Raw genomic sequence first — 24,358 nt, forward strand, 5'->3', positions numbered from 1 at the left:
CGTGTCCTCGCCAAGTGGGAATGTGCTTGGGGTTTGGAATAGGGAAATCCTATTGCTCTGCTGGCCATGACTTGCAGTTTATATTATTGTAGGGTACTATGAGTCTTACAAGCGCGGGTCAGTCGCCATTCAGGGTAGGAAGCGAAGCGACAATGTTTTTTTGTGGAGGAGCGAGATCTGTTCGGTCTGTTATATGTAAATTTCGTTTTAACGTCGCGGGAACAGCACGACTTGGAACAAACCTACCGCGAGCGGGTACATGGACATTGCGAAACAAACTTCAGGGAATTTGTTGTCCTCGAGCTCAGGATCGATGTATAAATGATAGCCATGCTTTATGTGTGGTTAGTGAAGCGCTAGGCGATAATATTGTCAAAAGCGCTGGACGTCAATTTAGTTTGGCTGCAGGACAAGTGACCCGGGCTCAGGAGATCTCGACGTCTGTCTTGAAATCGGATTCATCACCGACTTTCGAATTCACCATCATCTGTTTTCCACGGCTGAGCAAGGGACAGAAGACCATTCATGTTTTTTTGCGGTCTCCCGAAATGGATACCACTCGTTCATCCATAGATAAGGTCTTATCAAGAGCTTTATCCACCAGTGCTAAGCACGGACCAGCGAAGGGAGAACCAGCCATTGAGGACACCAAGGTAAAAAGGTGTTATCAGCTAACTGGCAGCTGATTATTGGGATTACATAACGCGTACATTTCCATTCATTTTCTCAGGTGGTTTAGCTGCTTCTGCGTTTAGTTTGTCTTATCATAGCTGCCTTCCTCCTAGCTGGTCGGGCCAGTTAAGCAGGGGTGTAGCTTCGAGCCGTTCTGTTAGCGTTGCGTGGTGCTAGAGATAAAAACGACGCCCATTTTGCAACTGGAAAAAAACAGTGAAACAGTTTGTGGTGAGGCTGTGGTGAGGTTGTTTACTGGACAGTACAGTCAGTAGTTCAGTGTGTGCACTAGGCCATGGTTGGTGGAACTGCGTCGGGTCGTAGTTGTGTAACATGCGTGTTGCTGTGTTCCTGCCCTGAAGTCCACTCCATGTCTTCACTCTGAGACGACTGGTTGATACGGCAGTATGCCGAGTATTCCTTATTAAAACATTATTTTTCAACATTTTGTCGTCAACTGTAAGATGCTTGAATCAAATTTTTGTCGTATTTTTAAATTCTGAAACTGCGTAAGGTAAAACGCAGAGAACCTTCGCTTCACTGCTGGATTCTGAAAACAATGCAAATTGCGAGGTTAGGTTTATGATTTAAGTTAAAAATACACAACATGTCTTTTTCGGGATTTGGCAAAGAATTGTATGGATTGTCAGTGAATAATATAAAGTAGATATAATTTAAAGTATGAGTATTCAACACTACAGCATGCTGAAGTAGGTCATACCCAGAGGTGTTACTTTGGATGGGCATGTGAACTCTGTAAAATTTTGGCTTAAATTTTATGATGAGCAATCAGCATTTGTGTGAACTGCATTTACAGCATTTAGCAGACACTCTTATCCAGAGCGACTTACAAGAAGTGCTTTGTCTGTCTAGAGACAGATCTTTGCTAGTTACCAATAGGTTAGAGAGAAAGACGCTCCTGAGCTCGGATACTGCTAGATACAAAAGTCAGTGTAGATACCACTGGTGGACAGTAACTAAGTAAATGTAATTCGTTACAGTAGTTTTTTCGTGTATCTGTACTTTACTGAAGTATTTCCATTTTGGGCGATTTTTTACTCCATTACATTGTGAGAAATCTGCTGTTCCTTTTGGTTTTTGTGTGTATAAAAATGTAACATGTCAAAACAAAAGAAGTGCAGAGCATCATACCGACCCAGTGCAGCACACGGTTCAACATCAGTGCAGCAGCATAAAAATTTGGGAGCACCTACGTCTACCTAAATGATGAACTAACCTAACTTTGTGTAAACAGACCACAGTATAGAAATATGTCCACATATGCAGTCGTGACTGGCATGTTTCTTTTTTCTGAATTCATACAAACACTTTCATTTTATAGTAAATTAGTTTGGGTTAGTGTATGTTTATGAACAGAGGCCTACAGATCAACACAGTAAAGGAAAACTTATTTGTGAATTTGTGAAAGAATGATGTCAGTTTTTAATGCTTAATGTTTCTGCACGTTTGGGATCTTATTGAACAAATAGCCTAATCAGAAGACCCACCTCATCCCCTTTCCCCTCATTTTGCCTAAGCATAATACCTGTTCTTTTCTATCTGGTTCTGACACAGTAGTTGCATGATACTCACACTTTTATTTTGGCTGTGCAGACATCTAATGTGAGGAATACGTGAGGCATGTTTTAAAAAAAAAACCCAAAAAAAAACCACCATCTTATTCAAGCGCTCTCTTCTAAACAGTGTGTACATGCATTTTGTGGAGGACGGAAGTTTGCTGCCCATGACACAGACAGTAACGCTTTGCTTGATGGTGATAGATAGGCTGGGCTCGACAGTGGAGGCAGCATGCACTGGGGTTTAGGGTTGCTGTTTTTAATGAACCACCAAGATTTATCTTGGTAGCTATATAAAACTAACTGTGTTTCCTTCTGTAAGATATTTTATGCCAACTCCAGGGAATAGCAGCAAATCACCTATAACTTGCCTGGAGATGCATAATCACTCAACCAGTGGCAAGGCAGGTTGCAAAACATGCAAAGTCAACTGTCAAATTATACAAGATTACTGATATAAAAGATTAGAACCAGAGAAAATAATTAACCTATCAAAGGTATGAACAGCTTTACTTGGATTGCTGAGAGCAGCTTCAAATGGGTTTATCAGTTCACTCACCCTGTGTGTACCACATGTGTGAAGAAGTGCCTAGTTGCTAAGATAATGTGATGGAGGAGCTCTGACACTCACACCATCAAAACGGCCTATAGGAACGCAATGCATTTTAGATGATCAATAACACAATTATTTATGACAAAAATAAACTTATTACCACTCAGAAAATAGCAAAAAATAATAAATAGTTTTTCAAAGTTGGGAAGGTTGATTGGGAAGGTGATGACATTACCCTTTCATAGATTATAAGATGACATTGTAATGAATGTAGGCCTAAGTGCATTTGAGCTATAAAGTCTGTCACCAAGTTGTTTTAGTTACCATAGAGATTAGCTATGTGAATTGCTAAGCAATTATTAGCCAGTTTTCATTAATTTATTTCACAAGTTAATGTGTACCCAATATCTACGGAGTATATAACGGTTGTAAATTCAGATAAATATCATACAATAACCTACAGTATCTTTCTAGTGAAGCCAAGCATAGAAACATGTCTAAAACTTAATTTAACTAGCTAAGGTATACATACTCATGTTGAACCAGAGGTTGATAGCAACCTGATTAAAAAAAATCATGTCACTAGCACAGCTGGTGAGAGCAAGGTGAAGTGCCCAAATATAAGCAAATCTAATTGTTCTGCCACCATACATACAAAGAACAAGTGTATTAAACCAAGTGTCTAGGCATACAGATTGCTTCTACAAATGTTTGTGAAAGAATGGGTCGCTTTCAGTAGCTGAGTGAATTCTGGCATGGTACCGTGATCAGATGCCACCTGTCCAACAAGTCCAGTTGTGAAATTTCCTCACTACTAAATATTCCACAGTCAACTGTCAGTGGTATTATAACAAAGTTGAAGCGATTGTGAACGACACCAACTCAGCTACGAAGTGGTCGGCCACATAAAATAACAGAGCGGGGTCAGCGGATGCTGAGGTGCAGAGACAATCACTGCAGACCTCCAAACTTCATGTGGCCTTCAGATTAGCCAAAGAACAGCGTAGAGAGCTTCATGCATAGTAACTGCATTCAAGCCTTACATCACCAAGCGCAGTGCAAAGAGTCGAATGCAGTGATGTAAAGCACCGCCACTGGACTCTAGAGCAGCGGAGGCGTGTTCTCTGGAGTGATGAATCACGAGATTTTGGACAGTTTCATGCTCCCAACTTTGTTGGAACAATTTGGGGATGGCCCCTTCCTGTTCCAACATGACTGCGCATCAGTGCACAAAGCAAGGTCCATAAAGAACTTGGTTGGCCTGCACAGAGTCCTGACCTCAACCCGATAAAACACCTTTGGGATGAATTAGTGCGGAGACTGCGAGCCAGGCCTTCTTGTCCAACATCAGCGTCTGACCTCACAAATGTGCTTCTGGGCAAATGGTCAAAAATTCCCATAAACACACTCCTAAACCTTGTGGAAAGCCTTCCTAGAAGAGTTGAAGCTGTTATAGCTGCAAAAGGTGGGCCGACATATTAAACCCTGTGGATTAAGAATGGGATGTCACTCAAGTTCAAATGCGTGTGAAGGCAGACAAGCGAATACTTTTGGCAATATAGTGCATGTTAGAGCCCCCAAGTTAGACTACTACATCATAAGCCTTGATGCCTCAGTGAATGCATTTATTGCCTTCTTTATTTACATTTCTTTGCCTCAACCCACAAAACCCTATTCACATTTTGTTCATATGTTGCGCACAAGTGCTAAATTCCTAAGCTGAGCTACTAATTAGTTCAAGTTTTAATTCCTGTTTGTTTTTTCGTTTCATATTCTGTACACCTACCGCCAAGGTTATCTATTATACATTATAGATTTCTTTTTACAAAATGTAATGGGATTTTATTACTCCTGGAAAAAAGTAATCACGCTATGTCAATACTAGAACATGCAGTGGTTTATTCAAATTAAGCACAATTACAGTAAACACCATGTCGCTATCCCTGCCTTTACACAAAACAACTAGTTATGGTATTTGAAAACCTAGAAGCTAACTAGAAGAAACAAAAACAGACCTCAAAATACATTTCAAACCAAGCCTGTAGCATGCATGTACCACGTGTTTCGTGTTCTTACTTGCTTATTAAGGTGCCTGGAGCTCTGTCAGAGTGCAAATGTAGAATAGATGGGAGATCCTGAAGGTTTGTTTAAGAATGGGTCCACACATTAATTACTTTGAACTGTGGTTGAGATTAATGTTTTAAGCAGTGTAACAGTGAATATGCATGAAAAATGGAAAATCTCACACAGTTACCTTACACACCAAAGTTAGCAACCCTGGTGAAAGCAATGCCTGTTATAAAGCCAATTCAAAACAGTGTCTGAATTAAAGATTGTGGTATTTAGGGTAGATGCCAACTGCTGGAGCAACTTGCTCCAACTTTAAATAGAATAACTGCGCTGTTATTTACGTGTGCTACAGTGTTAATTGTGTAATGATTAGTAATGTAATGAGAGCTCAACAGGCTGCACCATCTGCAGTGCCAGTGGGTTGCGTTTGGAGGGGGTGGATGTTGTGATTCTGTCTTCCAGAACCACAACATAAGTCTATGGACATTTGTATCCTGGTTTTGGTCTCAGAATAGTTTTCAGGTCTCAGAATAGTTACACCGGATTAACCAGATTAAAAGGACGAGACAGACTACTTTTGTAATATTTAAAAATGCCATTGAGGAGCCTGGTCCTGCTCTGCCCAAATCTGCTTGCATGCACAAGAGAGATTGATTTTCACAGACATGGGTTTACAGTCCTTTGCTTTGTAATTAAGAATTTGAGTTGATTGACTGGGATAATGGGATAAACTGTACTTGCATTGTAATATATTTTAACAATATTTATAATTGGTATACTTTAGTATACCTGCCTTCTATTCATATTTCAACACCATTCAAGAGCCATATGAATGTACCACAGGAATGTGATTAATCAATCAATAAAAAGTTTTTATGACATCACATTCTAAATCAGTAGGTGTTAATATGGAGTTTTTTCCTCCTTTGCAGCTACAACTACCACTTTTCTGGGAAGGATTCTTACAAGATTTTTGAGTGTTTCCGTGAGATTTTTTGGCCATTGATCTAGAAGAACATTGTGAGATCAGACACTGATGTTAGACAAGAAGGCCTGGCTTGCAATCTCTCATCTAGCTCATACCAAAGGTGTTCAGTGGGGTTGAGGTCAGGATAGAGAAGAGTGACTCGTCACTCCACAGAATACATTTCCACTGCTCCAGAGTCTAGTGAGTGGCTGCCACACTCTGTGAGTGTATGTGGTGTAGAGCTTCGTGGCTAAGCTGTTGTTGCTCGTAGAGGCTTCCATTTCATAATAATAGCCCAGTTGAGTTGAGAGATATAGCTGAACAAAAATTCTCAAACTTGTGAAATCACTTGTGGCAGAGGTTGCGTCTTATGACAGTGTCGAATCTGCATCTAAACTTGACCCAAGTGACCGTGACCCTCTCAGCACAAGGCAAGCCAGTCTGTGGTGCCTCTCAAGAGCCAGCGCATGAAGCCTGGCTCCCAAACCCATCTGTTCTGTGGACCAACGTGAAGCTCCAGTTTGAATCTCCCATTTCAACTGGCTCTACCCCAGACCACCCAGAGGCAATTGCCCATCCTCCAAAGTAAGGCTAAAGCTTCACCCATGCTCATTGGATGCCTGGGTTAGTTTCTGCAGGCTTTTATTCTTTGTATTCCCTTTGCGTTTGCTTATTACTGCATATTTGTGTCCCATAGGTTTACTAACCTCCTTTTTTCAACACAAACCTAGTCCAGTTGGTTGCTGTTAAGCTACAGCATCATTATTTACATTTATAGCATTTAGCAGACCCTCTTATTCAAAGCGACTTACAAAAAGTGCTCTGTCTATCTAGAGAAAGTATCTTTGCTAATTACCAATAGGTTAGAGAGAAAATGGTTAATTTATGGTTAATGGTTAGAAATTATGGTTAAATTCATGCATTTGACTGCTATATGTTGATCATCAATTAAAGCTTATGATTTGGTACTTCATTTACCCTGTTAGTTCTATAAATAAGTCATTTATTGAAGCTTTGTCTGGGTGATTTTATAACCACTGGTTATGACCATTTACTCCACATACATAAAATATTATTTCCAATTTTCAAATTGTGGTATATGTTTCTTATGCCTTTAAAATATACAGACCAGACAGAAAAAGACAGAATGAAAAAAACAACTTTAGCAAAATAGCTAGGCTGTGTGATCCTTCCTGCTGTAATTTTAAGTCTGTTTCTCCTTTCTTTTGTACTCGTATTTTGGCACAGTAACACAGCATCACATGTACATTTATCTTATAATAACATAAGGAGCAGATTTACTAAGGTTTTGCACCATGGCAAACCTTATTTTGATTCAAGAAGGGTAATGATAACTTCTGACTGCTCTGTTTCATGCCTGAGAAAACTTTGTCTTATTTTTGTTGCTCACATGGTTCTCGGTGCTGAGAGGCAGAGAAAAGAAACAGTTAACATTTGGTTATTAAAGTTTATCAAAGTTTGTCACTTTAAGTGAAAAAATGTGCATGCATGTCATTATTTTTAATTAAATAAAAGAAATAAAATAATTGAGTATATTTTGCACTCATCAAATTGTTTTAAGTGCAGTTTTTGTCTAAATATTGAGTTGACAGTTTTCTTTCCCAAACTGCATCAAAACCATTTGACTCTAATGTCCTTGCATTACTAAAGCTGGTCATTAAAGTTCCTTCACTATTTTGTTCACACAGTGGCTTCTGTTAAAAAAATGTCACTGCCAGTGTTTCACTGTGCATAGCCAAGAGGATATGCTCATCAAGTTCAAATCATATATTTCCCAATGGAGCAGTACATGCTCAGTCAAATTAAACAGGCATTGTACAATATCACATGAATTCCAAACGCACTCAGGTTCAGCTTCAACCTTCAGGTTCAACTAAAATGAACATGATTTGAAATAGAATAGAATAGAATAGAAACTTAAATTAATTACTTTTTGTCCTAACCTTTTTTGTTGACATATATCACACAAAGTACTTAGATATGTTCATATGCACTTTCTCTAGTGATCAGTCATTATTTGATTTAGTAAGTTGAACTTTTGAGCTAATAAATAATTTTGACTTAATAAAACGCAATTTGAACCAGAATCAGTGAATGATTAAAACATTTTGGCTGTGTACCAAACCACAGACTTCTATACTTTAATTCTTCTATACACTTTATATTTTGCTGTTAAAATGTTAATTATGAAATTGTCTGTTTTCATTTGACCAGAAGTTTAAAGTAGATGACCCACTAAACCTCCTACCCCCTGTAAGTAATTAAAACCTCTTCTAGTAAATCTGTCCCCATGTCTTTTTTTTTTACTAATATGACACTGTTTATCTGCAGATCTGATTTTTAGGGGAAATTATGTAAAGTTTGTTGTCCAAGTGCACACCCAAATACTTGGTAGGTCTCCACCACCTCCATGTCTACTACATCAATGGTGAAAAGTGACGGGGACAGGTTTGGACTTCCTAAAGTCCAACACCATTTCCTTAGTCGTACTGAAGTTTAGCTGCAGCTGGTTCAGCTTGCACCAGTCAACAAACTCCTTCACCAGCTTCCTGTATTGTTCCTCCTGTTTATTCCTCATGCACCTCACAATGGCTGTGTCATCAGACTTTTTGCAGATGACATGACTCTGTGTTGTACCTGAAGTCAGGGATGTACAGGTTGAAACAGGAATGGCACTAATATACTCCCCAAGGGTGCCCTGTTACTGCACTCAGCCTTGTCCGAGACAGCCCCGCAGTCGCACATATTGAGGTCATCCAGTCAGATAGTCCATTATGTATGAGTTAATAGATTCATCTAGCTGCATCTGCCACAGCTTCTCCCCTAACAGCACAGGCTATATGGTGCTGAATACACTGGAGACATCGAAAAACATGTTTCTCACAGTGCTGCCTGATGTGTCCAAGTGAAAGTATGTTCTGTCCAGCAGGTTGATAACTGCATCATACATTCCAGTGACATCCTGCACCCTAGGTTCAATGCCATCAGGTCCTGCTGCTTTGCTAGAGTAGAGTTTTCTTCAGTTCCTTCTTCAGTTGTTCAGTAGTGAGTGTACCATCACTGGACATTCCATTTGTGAGGGGTAGGTGAGAGGCGTTGATTGCCGACAGTGGTTACTGATGGTCAAAGGTGTGAATGGCTGTGGTGGAGTAAGGTGAGGCTGTGGATTGTCCATGGCATTGTTGTGCAGGTGTGTTAATCTGTGTTGGAGACAGACACAGTGGAGCAGGAGAGGAGCCACGGTTAACCTGCACAAACAATTTTTCACTCAGTTACCCATTCAAGCTTACCCTCTGCTGGAAGAGGGCTGCATTGTTTGAAGCCAGTAATGTCTTTTAGGCCTCTCTACACATGTGTTTTTCAGCTCTAAGGGTCTCTGTCCACCCTCACAGAAGTATAGCCGTACAGATGAACACGAGAGTCAGGTACGCACGGGGTCAGCCATGACTCATGAATGCATGAAATGCATTGCTGGTCCCATTGTGTTTGTGTTCATCCATTTTATCAGCCAGTGACCATACGCTCACATTATTGCAGGAACGTTCAGTTTGTATCTCAGTTTTTTTGCTGCTTGTATCTGTCTCTCTCTGCAACCCCGGGTAAGGATGTCTCAGCTCCGCTGGAAACACTGGCTGCTGCCGCCAGCTTCCCCAGCGCGATCAGATGATTCCTAATGTACACACAGCGAGGGTGCAAAGTTCAGTTGTAGTCTCAAAATTTAGTTGAACTATCTTTTAAGAAGTCAATAAAAGTATTTAAAAAGTTGTTTAAAAGCTTTAGATTAGTCATCGATATCCACAAAGGAAAGAAAACTATGATGTGTGGTTTGGAGACTGTGTCTCTCTATGTGTGGCTCTGTCTAAAAGACAGGAGGCTGAGCTGGAGGTGGCGGAGATGAAGATGCTGAGATTTTAGTTGGGAGTGACAAGGATGGACAAGATTAGAAATGAGCAGATCAGAGGGACGGTGAAGGTGGAGCAGTTTGGAGATAAAGCCAGAGAGGCCAGGTTGAGATGGTTTGGACATGTGTTGAGGAGGAATAGTGGATATATTGGGCCAAGAATGTTGGAGATGGAGCTGCCGGGTAGAAGGAGAAGAGGTAGACCTCAGAGAAGGTTTATGGATGTAGTGAAGGTGGACATGGAGATGGTTGGCGTGAAAATAGAGGAGGCAATGGATAGGGCAAGATGGAGGCAGATGATCCGCTGTGGCGACCCCTAAAGGGAGCAGCTGAAAGAAGAAGAATATCCACAAAGGAAAGAAAAGTGGGTAAAATGAACTATTTACAAAAAACAAAAGATGCAGACATGGAGCTACTGGGAACAGGCAACCTCAAACAGGGCAGGAAGAGAAAAAGATCTTGGGGTAGTGTTCAGTTTACAGTTAAGGGTGTGGAAATGATGTTTGAAATTCAGTGATTGTAATGCTTGTTCATTAGGATGATATGCAAGAATAAACTGAAGAGCAGTTGTACTGTAAATGAATATACTGGGTAGTAAAGCAGTAAAGCCACGGGTTACTGTGATTTTATCACAGGTAGGATGTTCTTAGAACTAAAACTCCCTTCCCTGTGATAAAATCGCAGTAACTCATGGTCTCAAATGGCTTATTGCTTTAAATGGTGGCCAACATGAAATTTGATTTAAATACACACTTTTTCAGAAAAAATGTATTATTTATAATAATTTACAAGTATTCCATCAAGAAATGTAGTTCTTTTAGAGTATGGTAATGTTACCAAGTAACCATGAATGAGGAGAATGTTCGTTTTTTTTTTTGCTTTATAAGTACTTTTTGGTCACCAGATTACTGCCACAAGTCTTTTTAAGCACCAATGTAGCGGTGCCTCTCTTCTTGCTCTGGTGCTGAATGGCTCCCTACATAGTGCACTACGTAGGAATTGAAATATTGAATCCTGCACTCCAACGGTACAAAATACAGTTAAGAAATAGTCATTTGAGACTCCACATCTGAGCTTGATAAATGATGCATTATTTGGCTGTAGAGGCTAGAATTTCTAAAGATTCAGAGCTAGCAAACTATTTAGGGAGTATTGAGCCGTTTGGGGTCAACCTGGGTTTGATGCTGTTTCTGAGTAAAACACCATTAGCAGCATGTAATCCATTCAAGTGAAATTTTATGTAGATTTTCATACTGCCGATTTGCAGTTAATCATACCATAAATACTTTAATTCAAGGCTGTGATAGTAATGATGGAGTTGTTCAGGCTATTGGCTATCTTTTAGCCTGTTAGCTAGCTGAGCAGCCTAGCTCTAGTTAACAACATAAGTTGCCAGCCCCTCAGTTTAAACAGAAAAGAGGTTCTTACATCAGTACACTCGGTGGTCCATGCAAGCAGCGTGTGAATCAAAGATTATTCCATTAAGAGCACAAAGGTGGTAGTAATACTAAATTGAGCTGTTGTGAAGCGGTCATAGGTGTATTGTGGATTAGATTAGATTTTAGGAGTGGAACGATCTGTTTTATAGTAACTGGTTATGCCACCTTTAGAAGCAACAACTGCAATCAAACACTTACTGTATATTCTTTTAAACTTAGATATTTGAATAGGCCAAACATACATTAAAATTATTACTTCACGTTTGTTTATTTAATAAATAGTCAAAAGTGCACATGTTGTAGCAAACAAAAAATATAACCCTGAACTGCAGTAGTAACCAGTGCTACCTTCCTGGTACTTTAGCTACAAGCCTAAAAATCCCTATCGGGTCCATCTTAGGATTGCCTTTAGATGTCCTTGATAGTTAAATGGGACATGTTAAATATGAGTTGATGATAAAATCTGCTGGAAGGTAGATCTCCAGGACGGTTGGTGTCCATTAATGTACTCCATAAATTTTGTTTTTAGCCCCCAAAAAAGGGATTTTTACTGTCATATGCATTAGGCCTCTGACCGATTTAGCAAAAAGGCAGTTACATCTGATGGATACCAGGTTTTGCTAAAGAGAAACTGCAACAGGTGAGAAAATTGAGTACTGAGTGAATTAAGTCAGTGGTGTCATTGTCTTCTCCATTGCACACTAAAGCAGAACATACTAACCATCTCAGTCTTTTACCTCTTTGTAATCACATCATTTACACATTATGCACTTGCAAAGTAACCATGCACAAGTAATGATTTTGTTCAATTAAAAGCCTTGTTGTTAGTTATTAATTATATGAATATCTGCTCAACACTTTTAATTCTCTGCCTCATTAGGTCCAGCCTTCTAGGAGCCCAAAAAGGGGGGATGAAGAGCCCGAGAATGAAAAAAATCAAAATAAAACAATGCAGTTGAAGAAGGTTTTTAAGGAATATGGTGCTGTTGGTGTGTCATTTCACATCGGAATATCCCTGATTTCCCTTGGATTTTTCTACCTTGCTGTGTCTAGGTGAGATGTCAGGTTTTTTTTTCTTCTCTCATTTATCTCTCATCTAATTTAATTTTAGTTTTTTATATATTTATAACACAAGGTGATTCTCCCAAACAAATTTTTCTTTTTGTATAAATTTAATGTTTTTGTCACATATGGTTATTGTGACTATACTCAAAAAATACTTGTGAAAAGGTTGTCTATATCTTAATTGTGAGGTGTGAACTTATTTGTTTGAAGAGCAACATTCATATACAGCATCTAAGCAACCTTCCAAGGTGTTGTACTGCACATCTCTGAAATGTTCTGTGTAGGGCTGTAACAAATGATTAAATTGATCAATCTATCGATTACTGAAACGAATAATCGATTATTCAGATTATGAATCCCTACATTACCAAATAACTCGTATGTAGCTATCAGCTTTTAAATTTAGCTTGAGGTTGTTTTATGCACTTGCTAACTAACAGTCAAGACAACAAAGCTGAATAACTTCATAACCGTTCTAATGATCTTTCCTGCTAATACAAAAATAAATAAAACTACAGTATCTTTCAAAATTTAAAACCAAGGATGTGCAAATTACTAGCAATAAAATATAACAAATATAAATGTTTTCCTTTAATTAAATAAAAAAGTCAAGTCTAAATTTAAATAGACAGAAAACAGAAAATAAACAGAAAACTTTGTCCATGTTCTGAATTTTAACGCACCAGTGGCTTCAAAGCTGAACATGAAATAGGATGGATTTTCGCATTAACTTTAGCTCCCAAAACACACACTTCTATTGGCATATGTGCTATTTTACACCATATTTCCAAGTCAAGTCAAAGTTTTTATAGCACTTTTTACAAGCAGCTTTAGAGAAAAATCAGGGCCAAAGCCCCCATGAGCAAGCCAGTGGAAACAGTGGCAAGGAAAAACTCCTTAAAAGCAAGAGGAAGAAACCTTGGGATGAACCAAGACTCAAAAGGGGAACCCATCCTCCTCTGGTTGACACCAGATAGCAAACAGCATTAGTATAAAATAGTTTAGGTTTATACAGCAACAGCATCAGGAGGGTCAGTTCATGCAGGAGAGGTTTGTACTGGGTTGTAGAGTGTGAAGCTGCATGGTGGTCAAAACGGGCCAGAAGGCTGGCAAGCATTGGGCACCCCGATCAAGGCAGAAGACCACCGCGCATGGGCAGCTGTTCAACTCGGCAAAGAAAAAGAAAACACACAGAGAGTTAATTCTATAAAGAGTGACTGATTACAGTTTATAGTATTAACAGAGTGCAGCAGAGACTCTGGCAGGTCTAGCTATAACAGCCTAACTAAAAGGGAGAAACCAGAAAGGTAACGGAGACATGAGGCCTCCCTGAGATGTCAGCACCCCTCCGTTCCACCGTCAGCAAACTTGAGTGAACATGTGAGAGTGGGACAATAGCACCAGCACTTCTAGTTTACCGTAATAGTCTATAATGTCCATGAACCCCCATATCTGCACCTTTTATCTAACAGGGAACACTAATTACCAAAGGCTTGACTAAACAAGTACTTTTTTAGGCTAGACTTAAAGACTGAGGTTGTATCAGAGTCCCGAGCACTGACTGGAAGATTATTTCATAGTTGGGGAGCTTTGTATGAGATGGCTCAACCCTTGATGTAACTTTGTACTAATTAATAGTAAGCAAGCCCCTTGTGATCTAAGTAGGCGTGATGGTTCATAGTATGAGAGAATTGCACTCAGATACAGAGGAGCGAGTTTATTTAGAGCTTTACATGTCAGTAAAATAATTTTGTACTCAATGCAGAATTTAAGTGGCAACAGTGTAGGTTTGATAAAACTTGGCTGATATGGTCAAAGTTTCTGGTTCTTGTGAGGACTCTGGCTGCAGCGTTCTGGACTAACTGAAGCTTGTAAAGACTTATGCTCGAACATCTAGACAGCAGGGCATTAGAGTAACCCAGCCTTATAGCCATAGCTCTTTTAACAGGCGTCTCAGAGGGTGTCTCACTGTGTGGGTCTAACCTGTTGGACACGTGAATGGGAGATAAGAGCATTGAACATCATCATGGGGTAGCTTTAGCTTTGTAGCTACGTCACTGAGATTCCACCTATTCGGCCCACTGTGAGGGCTCTACTGCCAGAGTCGAGGGCATGCTAGCTCTCCCTGAGGCACCTGGAGCTTCTAACAGCAAGTCTGAGTCCTGCTGACTAGCCCTGCTCTTTTCTGACTCCCAGACTTTAGCACTTTACCCTCTTCTGTGACTTTGTGAGGCAAGTGCTACGTGACTGAGCTGTTGTTCTTTGAACATCTATGCTTCATGATAATAGCAACTTGATTAACTGAGTTATTAGAAAGGTAGCATCTTATAAAAAATGCCTTGCTCAGTGTCACTGAGCTCTTTAGTATGACCAATTCTATTGCCAACTATAAATCTATAACAGATCATGAAGAATATAGTGATCAACGCAGTTCTATGGAGTTAATTATGTGCCAAAAGTGTCAAATAAAATTATAAAAATCACGAGCAAAATAAGTATCAAAATGTCACCATCGTCTGAACACACAGCTGCCCCTACTCTGTGAGGCATGGTCTGCCTTGAACATGTATTACTGCCAGAGAGGATTACGATGACATGTCTGATCTTATGAGCACTGTTTGTCATATTTCTTAATTGAGCACATACTCAGGGTCCCGTGTCATTCTTGTAAAATTGAAAATAGAAGTGTATTTGGTAAACTTAGCTGTTTGCAGCTATGTTTTGCAAGCACTACCTAGCAAAGCTGTATCCACCAAAGAACTAAGTAGGTGAGCTTTTGAGCTGTTTGAATTAGAATTTATTAGCCATGCTTCTGGAGACCTACAGCTCTGCACCGTTTTAACTTTTACATTAGAACACCTGATCCAGCTCATCAACTGATTATTGAGCACTTCTTGAGCCGAATCCGGTGTGTCAGAAAAACATTGAATTTGAATTGTTGTGCAGTTAAGTGAAATAATGCAGCATATCTGACCTAACCTAACACAGTGAAGAGTGGAAAATACATCTAATTACTGCCGGCTATGAGTTACTGCTGCTATGAGATAATTGATACAGTAATGTTTAATAACTAAAAAAGGAATCAAGTCAACTTTTCATGGTTGACTAAGTTCTGGGGTCTGTCTTTTGTTGTTTCTGCTCATGAATCCCTTAGTGTCAGCACTAAAACGGGCTTCCTATCACAGAATGCTAGTTTGCAAAATGCTGCTGCTCCAAATTACTGTCTTTATATTATTACAGTGAACTGACTGTAGATATTAGCAATTTATTCCCATTATCAGCATGACTATTAGTAACTCAGCATGATCTATTGGTAACTAGCAACGATACTTTGTCTAGATCAATCAGCAAGCTTATTTCTTGGTTCACCCATTAGATCCTTTGCAAAATAGCGACTTTAACTAGAAAAAACAAAGAATTGTTAAATCAAAGGTTTTTGTTGCCATTGAAGCTAGCCTTAGTGTCAAAATGGTCAGTGAGTTGGCAGCCAGGTATTTTGCACACTAGACATGGCCCCAGTTTCCCCAGCATACATATACAGTCATAACTAGAAAATGTATTATTTCCTCTTCACTGGCCAAACCTGCAACAATGTGTGTTTTTAAGACACAAATCCTACTCACAAATCAACATTGGGTCAGATTCTCTAACTACCGCATAGAAACTGCTGTGCCTGCTAGAATTTACATTTTTCTATAACTCGCAACTTAAATTACATCAGCAGCAAACTGTCTCATTTGAATACTAGAGGTTCTGAATCATACATCAACACATTGCATGTTTCAACCAACTGTAGAAAAAAAGAGAGGCAAAAAAACAAGGTTAATCACAAGTCAGAAAACACTGAATCAAGTTGTTTTTGCGAACTGCAGCAGTCACACTGCCATATCATTTACAGCATGAGGTAGTCATTGGCCATTTCACATGCAAAGTTTTTTGCCAATCCGATTAAATACATTCAGATTACAGATTAAGACTCAGGTGTACACTCTTCAACAGTCTGATGAAAGTTTACATGCTCACTACAAGTAATTCTATTCAAAATGACACGCGTGCATGGAGTAGCGCTTAGAGTAAATGTTACCATGACGGCCAACATTATGTGAGGTGAGTTTTCAGCAGGTGCGCTTGTGTTTTTAATTGCTTTAAAATGATGTCAGACTCAGAAAAATGTACCACACAGTTTATTAAAGGGCAAGAGGAAGACTGTGTGTTGTGAGACACATATGCAGGACGCCTGTCCCACCGCTGTCTTTTTCGAAGCATAAAGTCTCCTCTGCAGATCAGTTTCTGCTCCCGCCATGTTGAGCTTATAAACTTTTGTTATAAATTATATATATATATATTACTTACATATGTTATAAATACATTATAAATACACATTCCGATTGGAAATGCAGATACAGGCATTTACATGGCTATTATTTTTCTATTTAATGGATTATTTACAGGATTACCCACCTTTTTCAATTGGATAGGAATTGTGTTCCGAATGGCCTCAATCGGATTAGGCTATTCCGATTGAAGCGTATACATGGACATATTCCTATTCCTAGGCTATGATGGACCAAATGAATGAAACAGTATGCTACAGGGCCACCCTGAGGTAGATTGGTGCTTCATCTCTAGTTAGTTAAGAATATCACAGGCAGAAGCTCACCAATTGTGTGTAAGGCAGCTATTGTCACTGACTTGCCCTTTTTAAGCCATCCTTATCGATGAAAGGATTCAGTGTTCTTAGAGGACTGTCCTTTGGAATGCTTCTTTCTTGTCGTCTTTCCTACATTGAAGTTCTTTGTGAAGGTTTCTTCCTGCATGCTTCTAATGATGACCATCTCTGCTGTTGTGTGGACATGAAATGAGCTTTATGTATGGTGGAGATGCCAACCTTTGCAATGACCTTAATGATCATCTGCCACTTTCTTAAACAGACAGGCAATGTGGATAGTGCATGCAGTAGTGTGCTTCAGAGGTCTCCAGGTGGAGAAACACTGAAAGCATTGGTATCCAAGCTGAGTACTTCTAACAGTGATACGATGTATTCCTACTTGAGAACATCGTACACATGTACGATCTTCTGAGCTTGAAAGTCCTTCTGTCTGCTGCTGAAACAGATGTTTTAGCACTGTCAATTGGATTGTGCTCGCTGGTTACATAATGCCATTGTTGTGGAAGTTGAGTACCTCCTTATTCGTTTGACTTGATTACTGATATAGAGACATGGAATCTTCTTTATCAGTGAAGATGTTTCCCAAGGCTAGTCTACTATCTATAACCATGTTGACAGCATCTATTTTTGTATCAGTCTCTGTTATGATAAACTCAGCAACATCAACAGCTAGCACAGCAACACAAATCTTTAGCCTTGCAATAATGAGCTCTGAACAGAGATCCAACTTTTGTTTGTACCTTTGTGGTACTCTCTAGATGAGTCCAAGACCTTCTAGCAGGCAACAGCAGCCATCACCTGTACAAGAAGCATCTACAGTACAAGAGATTTGAGTAATGGGGCTCTGGACATGAAAATTTCCTGAAGGGACTTTCTCCACATGAGCTGCATCCAAGCGTTACATCACCAAGTGCAATGCAAAGCATCCAATGCAGTGGTGTAAAGCGCCGCCACTGGACTCTAGAGCAGTGGAGACGTGTTCTCTGGAGTGACAAATCACATCTGGCAAGGAGTTTGGCGGTTGCCAGAAAACAGTAAAGGTGTGGTGTTGTTTTTCAGGACTTTGGCTTGGCCCCTTAGTTCCAGTGAAAGGTACTCTTAATGCTTCAGCACCAAGAGATTTTGGACAATTTCATGCTCCCTGTGGGAACAGTTTGGGGACGCCCCCTTCCTGTTCCAACATGACTGCGCACCAGTGCACAAAGCACGGCCCATAAGGCATGTATGTGTGAGTTTTGTGTGGAAGAACTTGAATGGCCTGCACAGAGTCTTGATCTCAACCCGATAGAACACCTTTGCGATTAATTAGAGCGGAGACTGTGAGCCAGGCCTTCTGGTCCAACATCAGTGTCTGACCTCACAAATGCGCTTCTGGAAGAACGGTCAAAAAAGAAAAATACCAGAAAGTGAGGGAGAGAGGAGACCTGGAGACATGGACAGAAAAGAGAATAGGAGCTGAGAGAGAAAATATTTTTTCATATTTTATGAAAAATGTTTGAATGTGTGTGCAAGTTATAGTATATTTTAATTAAAGATTTTCTGGGCTATTGAATTAGACCTATAATTTCTGACATCTGCTCTCCCAATATTCCCTAACTGAAATCCTTTCTTTTAAATATTGGGTCTTCTTCTTTCGGCTGCTCCCTTTAGGGGTCGCCACAGCGGATCATCTGCCTCCATCTTGCCCTATCCATTGCCTCCTCTACTTTTACACCAACCATCTCCATGTCCACCTTCACTACATCCATAAACCTTCTCTGAGGTCTACCTCTTCTCCTTCTACCCGGCAGCTCCATCTCCAACATTCTTTGCCCAATATATCCACTATTCCTCCTCAACACATGTCCAAACCATCTCAACCTGGCCTCTCTGACTTTATCTCCAAACTGCTCCACCTTCACTGTCCCTCTGATCTGCTCATTTCTAATATTGTCCAACCTTGTCACTCCCAATGAAAATCTCAGCATCTTCATCTCTGCCACCTCCAGCTCAGCCTCCTGTCTTTTAGATAGAGCCACAGTCTCCAAACCACACATCATAGCAGGATGCATTACTGTCTTGTAAACCTTCTCTTTCACTCTTGCTGCTAACCTTCTGTCACACATCAGCCCTGACATCTGTCTCCACCCACTCCATCCTGCCTGCACCCTCTTCACCTCTTTTCTACATTGTCCATTGCTCTGGATGGTTGACCCAAGATATTTGAAGTCATCCACCTTTATGTCCTCTACTCCTTGCATCTTCATCTTTCCACCTGCCTCCCCTCTCATTCACACACATGTATTCCGTCTTGTCTCTACTGACCTTCATTCCTCTCCTCTCCAGTGCAAACCTCCACCTCCAGATTCTCTTCCACCTGCTCTCTACTCTCACCACAGATTACAATGTCATTTGCAAACATCATGGTCCATGCCTACTGCCTACTTCCTACATCTCTCTGGTTATCCCACTTTTTCTTAGCTGCCTTCTTCTTCTGAATACTCTCCTGGACTTCCTCATTCCACCACCAACTTTCCTTGTCTTCTTTCCTCTGACCAGACGAAACACCCAACACATTTTTCCCAGTTTCTCTCACCACCTTAGCTGTAGTTTCCCAGTCCTCAGGTAGCTCCTCACTGCCCCCAAGGGCCTGTTGCAATTTTTCCCTGAACTGCCTGCAACCATCCTCCTCCTTCAGCTTCCACCATCTAATCTTTGGCTCTGTCTTCACTCTCTTCCTCTTCTTTGTTTCTAACCTCATTCTACAGACAACCACCCTATGCTGCCTTGATACACTTTCCCCTGGCACCACTTTACAATCTCCTTTAGGTGGCATCTCCTGCTAAGGATATAATCCACCTGTGTGCACCTCCCTCCACTCTTGTATGTCACCCTGTGTTCTTCCCACTTCTGAAAATACGTGTTCACCACAGCCATTTCCATTCTCTTTGCAAAATCTACAACCATCTGACTTTCTGCATTTCTGTCTTTCACACCATACATACCCAGCACCTCTTCATCCCCTCTGTTCCCTTCACCAACATGTCCATTGAAGTCTGCACCAATCACTAATCTCTCCTCTCTAGGGACACCATCTACCACTTCATCCATCTTACTCCAAAATTCCTCTTTCTCCTCTAACTGACAAACAACCTGTGGTGCATATGAACTGACCACATTCAAAATTACACCATCAACCTCCAACTTCAGGCTCATGATCCTGTCTTACACTCTCTTTACACTTTTCACAAGCTGTTCCTTTAGGATTATCCCTACTCCATTTCTCTTCCTCTCTACACCATGATAGAACAGTTTGAATCCACCTCCAATGTTCCTGGCCTTACTTCCTTTCCATCTGGTCTCCTGGACACACAGAAAATCTACCTTCCTTCTCTCCATCATGTCTGCAAGCTCTCTGCCTTTACCAGTCATTGTCCCTATGTTCAGAGTCCCTACTCTAACCTCTACACTCCTGCCTTTCCTTCTCTCTTGCTGCCTTCTAACCCGCCTTCCTCCTCTCCTCTTTGATGGTCTTCGACCTACAGTAGTCCAATTTCCACCGGCACCCTGCTGGTCAACAGCACCGGAGGCGGTCATTGTTAACCCAGGCCTCGACCGATCTGGTATGGCAATCATATTTGTGATCCGCATGATAGTTTTGGCACAAGTTTTATGCCGGATGCCCTTCCTGACGCAACCCTCACCATTTATCCGGGCTTGGAACCGGCACCGGAAGTACACAAAGTACACCCCTAATGGCTGGTTTCTTTTAAGTATTGGGTGTTTGGCTTTTTTAAAGCATGTTTCAACTTCTGCTTTGTAGAAAAACACTGAATGTGTCAGTAGGAACAGTGGATACAGTTTTTAATGATCTGTAGTCAAGATTGCAGTGGAAACGGGCCCATGGAAAAAGGTAAGCAATTTCATTTGAAAAACACAGAGGTGCACTTAAAAGGAGCATACTGAGCTTAACTGACAAAGAAGGAACTAATGGGGACAAGCCGCACATTTTCATCTAGTATCTTAGTGATTTTTTTTTATTTGTTATTGTTGAAGTATTCTTGCTCATTTTGATGAGTCAAGCTTTTAAAACTATGGCACTAGTGATGATGCAACACAGATCCAAGGATGTGTGGCTACTGCACATTTACATAGTGAAGGTACATACCCCTTGAACAGTCAGTTAGTATGTACTTTGTCATATACCATATGTCATTTTGAATGCAGCTATTTGTTTTCTTATGATGTAGTGTTTGAGGCATGGTGTACCAAGGGACTTCATTGTAGCATTCCCTACACACTCTTCTTCTTCACTGAGTTCTTCAGCAAAGAAAATTGTTCTATATAGAACCATGAACACTCTAAGGACCATTTGCATAATTAAAGTGTTCATTGCATCAAGAAAGTGTTCTGTAAATTGATGGAGAATGTGCTGTAGATGGTTTTATATGGACTCCTTTTGGAATGGGTTCTACATGACACCTTTTATTGTTATAAGTTTGACATTGTGCTTGGTGCTATATAGGATCCTTTTCATGTAGTGAAATCAAGCTTATGTAGTCAAGTAAAAGTATGTTTATCTAATGCTCTTTCAGCAGGCATTGTCAAAAAGCAGCTTTACAGAAAACAATACTGTATTCTCTGAATTTTTCATCTGGATCACCCTCCAGCCTTGCCACTTGCCACTTGAAGCAGGCATTAATGTGTTTCATGCCCTCAGCTGTTCGACAGCCCAGCTACTTTGTGAAGGTCATTTTTTTCTTTCTTTGTCAGGTTCAGCTCCCTAACAGTATTTATGAGGGGTGCCATGGGACAAACATATACCCATTGATCCACTGCACATTGTTTTTTCCTAGCTGTACAGTTCTGCCTCAAACATCTATTCCTTTCTGCTTGCATCATCCTGCTGTTCACTAATATTGATGGATAATGTAGACACCAGAATATTTTCTCAGTCAGACCTAGAAAATGATTTCCATCCATCCATCCATCCATCCATCCATCTTCTAAGCCGCTTCTCCATCAGGGTCGCGGGGGGGTGCTGGAGCCTATCCCAGCAGTCTTCGGGCGGAAGGCAGGATACACCCTGGATGGGTCGCCAGTCCATCGCAGGGCAGACAGACAGACACAGACAGTCACTCACACCCAGGGGCAATTTAGCACATCCAATTGGCCTGACTGCATGTCTTTGGACTGTGGGAGGAAACCGGAGAACCCGGAGGAAACCCACGCAGACACAGGGAGAACACAGAGAGGACCCCGGTCGGCAGGCCGGAGAGTCAAACCCAGGCCCTCCTAGCTGTGAGGCGACAGCGCTACCCACCACGCCACCGTGCCGCCCTTAAAATGATTTCCATAGCTTATAAAAATCCAAATTGCCAGATTATCCACTGGAAATTCTTGCATAGTCTTTATGAAACCCACCTTAAATGTTTTCAAACGTGTAATTCATGTTCTCAATTGGTATTGGAGACCCTTCTGCATTATTTTTCAATGAAGACACAACTAAAGACACTGTTTCGCTGTAGCTGGCCCTGCTGCCATAGATGCCAAGTCTCTATTATGCCTCTACAACTGTGCTCTTCCTTCTTGTATTAAGTAACAAAAGGTTTTGTCCTTGTGTTACATATTACAATTTTTAAAAGCTCTTTTATATATTTAACATTTATTCATGTCTGTTCCTCTCCTCAGTGGGATCGATATGGCTGTTGTGCTGTGTAAGATGGGATTCAGTGAATCTGTGGTTCAGTCGAAGATGGCTGCTGGCACAAGCACATTTGTTCTAGCATATGCCATTCACAAGCTGTTTGCCCCCCTTCGGATCAGCATCACTCTTGTGTCTGTACCACTCATAGTACGATACCTCAGGAAGACTGGACTCTTTAAACCTCCACCAACTAATCCATGAACTTGAAGCTCTAACAAATGTTTCAGTGGTAGACTGTACATTCACCTTTTTTCTAACTTCAAATTCAAGGGCCTAGAGTGGCACACTGTCACATATGCAGTGATTTTTCAGTGCTACAGCCAAACAATGAAATTTGCTACCACTATGAAATTGAATTGTATTCTGGCTATTGCTCATGTTAACATTCAATAGCCACACGTCACTCACATGGCCAGAGATGTACCGATTAGTGAATACAAGTGAATAGTTTTTTTTCAACAACATTTCAAAAAACAATTTGTATATAAGGTGTACATTTTGCACTTTTTTAAATTAGACCATGTAAACATGTAATTACTTGTAATTACATTAACATATAATTAATTGTAAAACTGCTTTAAGATTTTAGAGTTTGTATTTAAAAAAGATTGAAATTAAAAATTGGACAAGATAATGGGGGCATGCAGAACTGTAAAAATCTGTGTTAGGATGATTTTGCTGGCAATAAAGATATGTGGCTCTAGTTTTGTATTAAGCATTGTGATTCTACTGCATTTGATATGACTGAAATGGAAAATGTTTTTTTCTTTTTTCCAAGATTTTCTTTGTTTTGAGCAAAAATGTTTAGTGCAACTTTGAGTATATTGTGAATTTTTTTTTTTTTTTTCCCAAATTACTACACTATTACAATAAACTTTGTTTAGAAATCTTACATTTTTCTAGAGAATATTTTGGTCTCATTGTTTGGATGAATAAAGAGTTAATTAGACTTTTGTATTGTGTATTGTATTTTGTATATGTGTACTGTTCTATTATACAGTTATGATAAAGTTTTGATTTGTTTAGAAATCGTATGTTCTTCCTACACACACTTTAGGCCTCATTGTTTGTACTAGTACGTATAGAGCCATTTAGCCTAATTTGTCCCTTATGAAGTAATAAAATTAATTAATTTTTTTTAAAGCATGGTTGGTTTGAAATACTGGTTGTTTATATGGTCTACAATGTTTTTTTACATATAGAAAATCTTAAAAAAAACTAATAGTGTGGTTTAAATGAACATTTTTAGCTAACACTTATTCTTACTATTATCAAAATATTGTTAGACTGGTCTAGGTGTTGTAAGCTTCTCACTGAGTTACTTTGCATTCACACTTCCTATTTAATAGTTGAATAGATACAAAGATAATAACAGATGTATTGTGGGTATGTGCTGTAGATCTTGCCATTGTGCGGCAGAAATATGCCCTGCGATGGACTGGCGACCTGTCCAGGGTGTAAACGGCCTTCCGCCCGATGACCAATGGGATAGGCTCCGGCACCCCCGACGACTCAGAAGAAGAAGCGGCTTACAAAATATGTGTGTATGTGTGGCTGAAATATGTAAATTTGTCCTTTGTCACCGATTCTATTCATAATTTTTATGGATAGAATTTCTAGGCGCAGTCAGGGGATGGAGGGTGTCCGGTTTGGTGATCTCAGGGTCACATCGCTGCTGTTTGCAGATGATGTGGTCCTATTGGGGACATCAGGCCGCGGAGAACCCTCTCTGGGTTAG

General features: G+C 40.2%; 1 protein-coding gene across 1 annotated transcript; it reads left to right on the plus strand.

Moving 5' to 3' along the window:
- Nucleotides 1-14: 14 nt before the first annotated feature.
- On the plus strand, nt 15-23,567 carry fam210b (family with sequence similarity 210 member B). Its single transcript, XM_017712876.2, has 3 exons — nt 15-653; nt 12,081-12,253; nt 22,605-23,567. Exons 1-3 carry the CDS (start codon nt 99-101, stop codon nt 22,819-22,821), a joined length of 945 nt encoding a protein of 314 aa, XP_017568365.1. The 5' UTR covers nt 15-98; the 3' UTR covers nt 22,822-23,567.
- The last annotated feature ends 791 nt before the right edge of the window (nt 23,568-24,358 follow it).

This window comes from Pygocentrus nattereri, chromosome 30 (assembly GCF_015220715.1).
Source record: "Pygocentrus nattereri isolate fPygNat1 chromosome 30, fPygNat1.pri, whole genome shotgun sequence".
Lineage (NCBI taxonomy): Eukaryota > Metazoa > Chordata > Actinopteri > Characiformes > Serrasalmidae > Pygocentrus > Pygocentrus nattereri.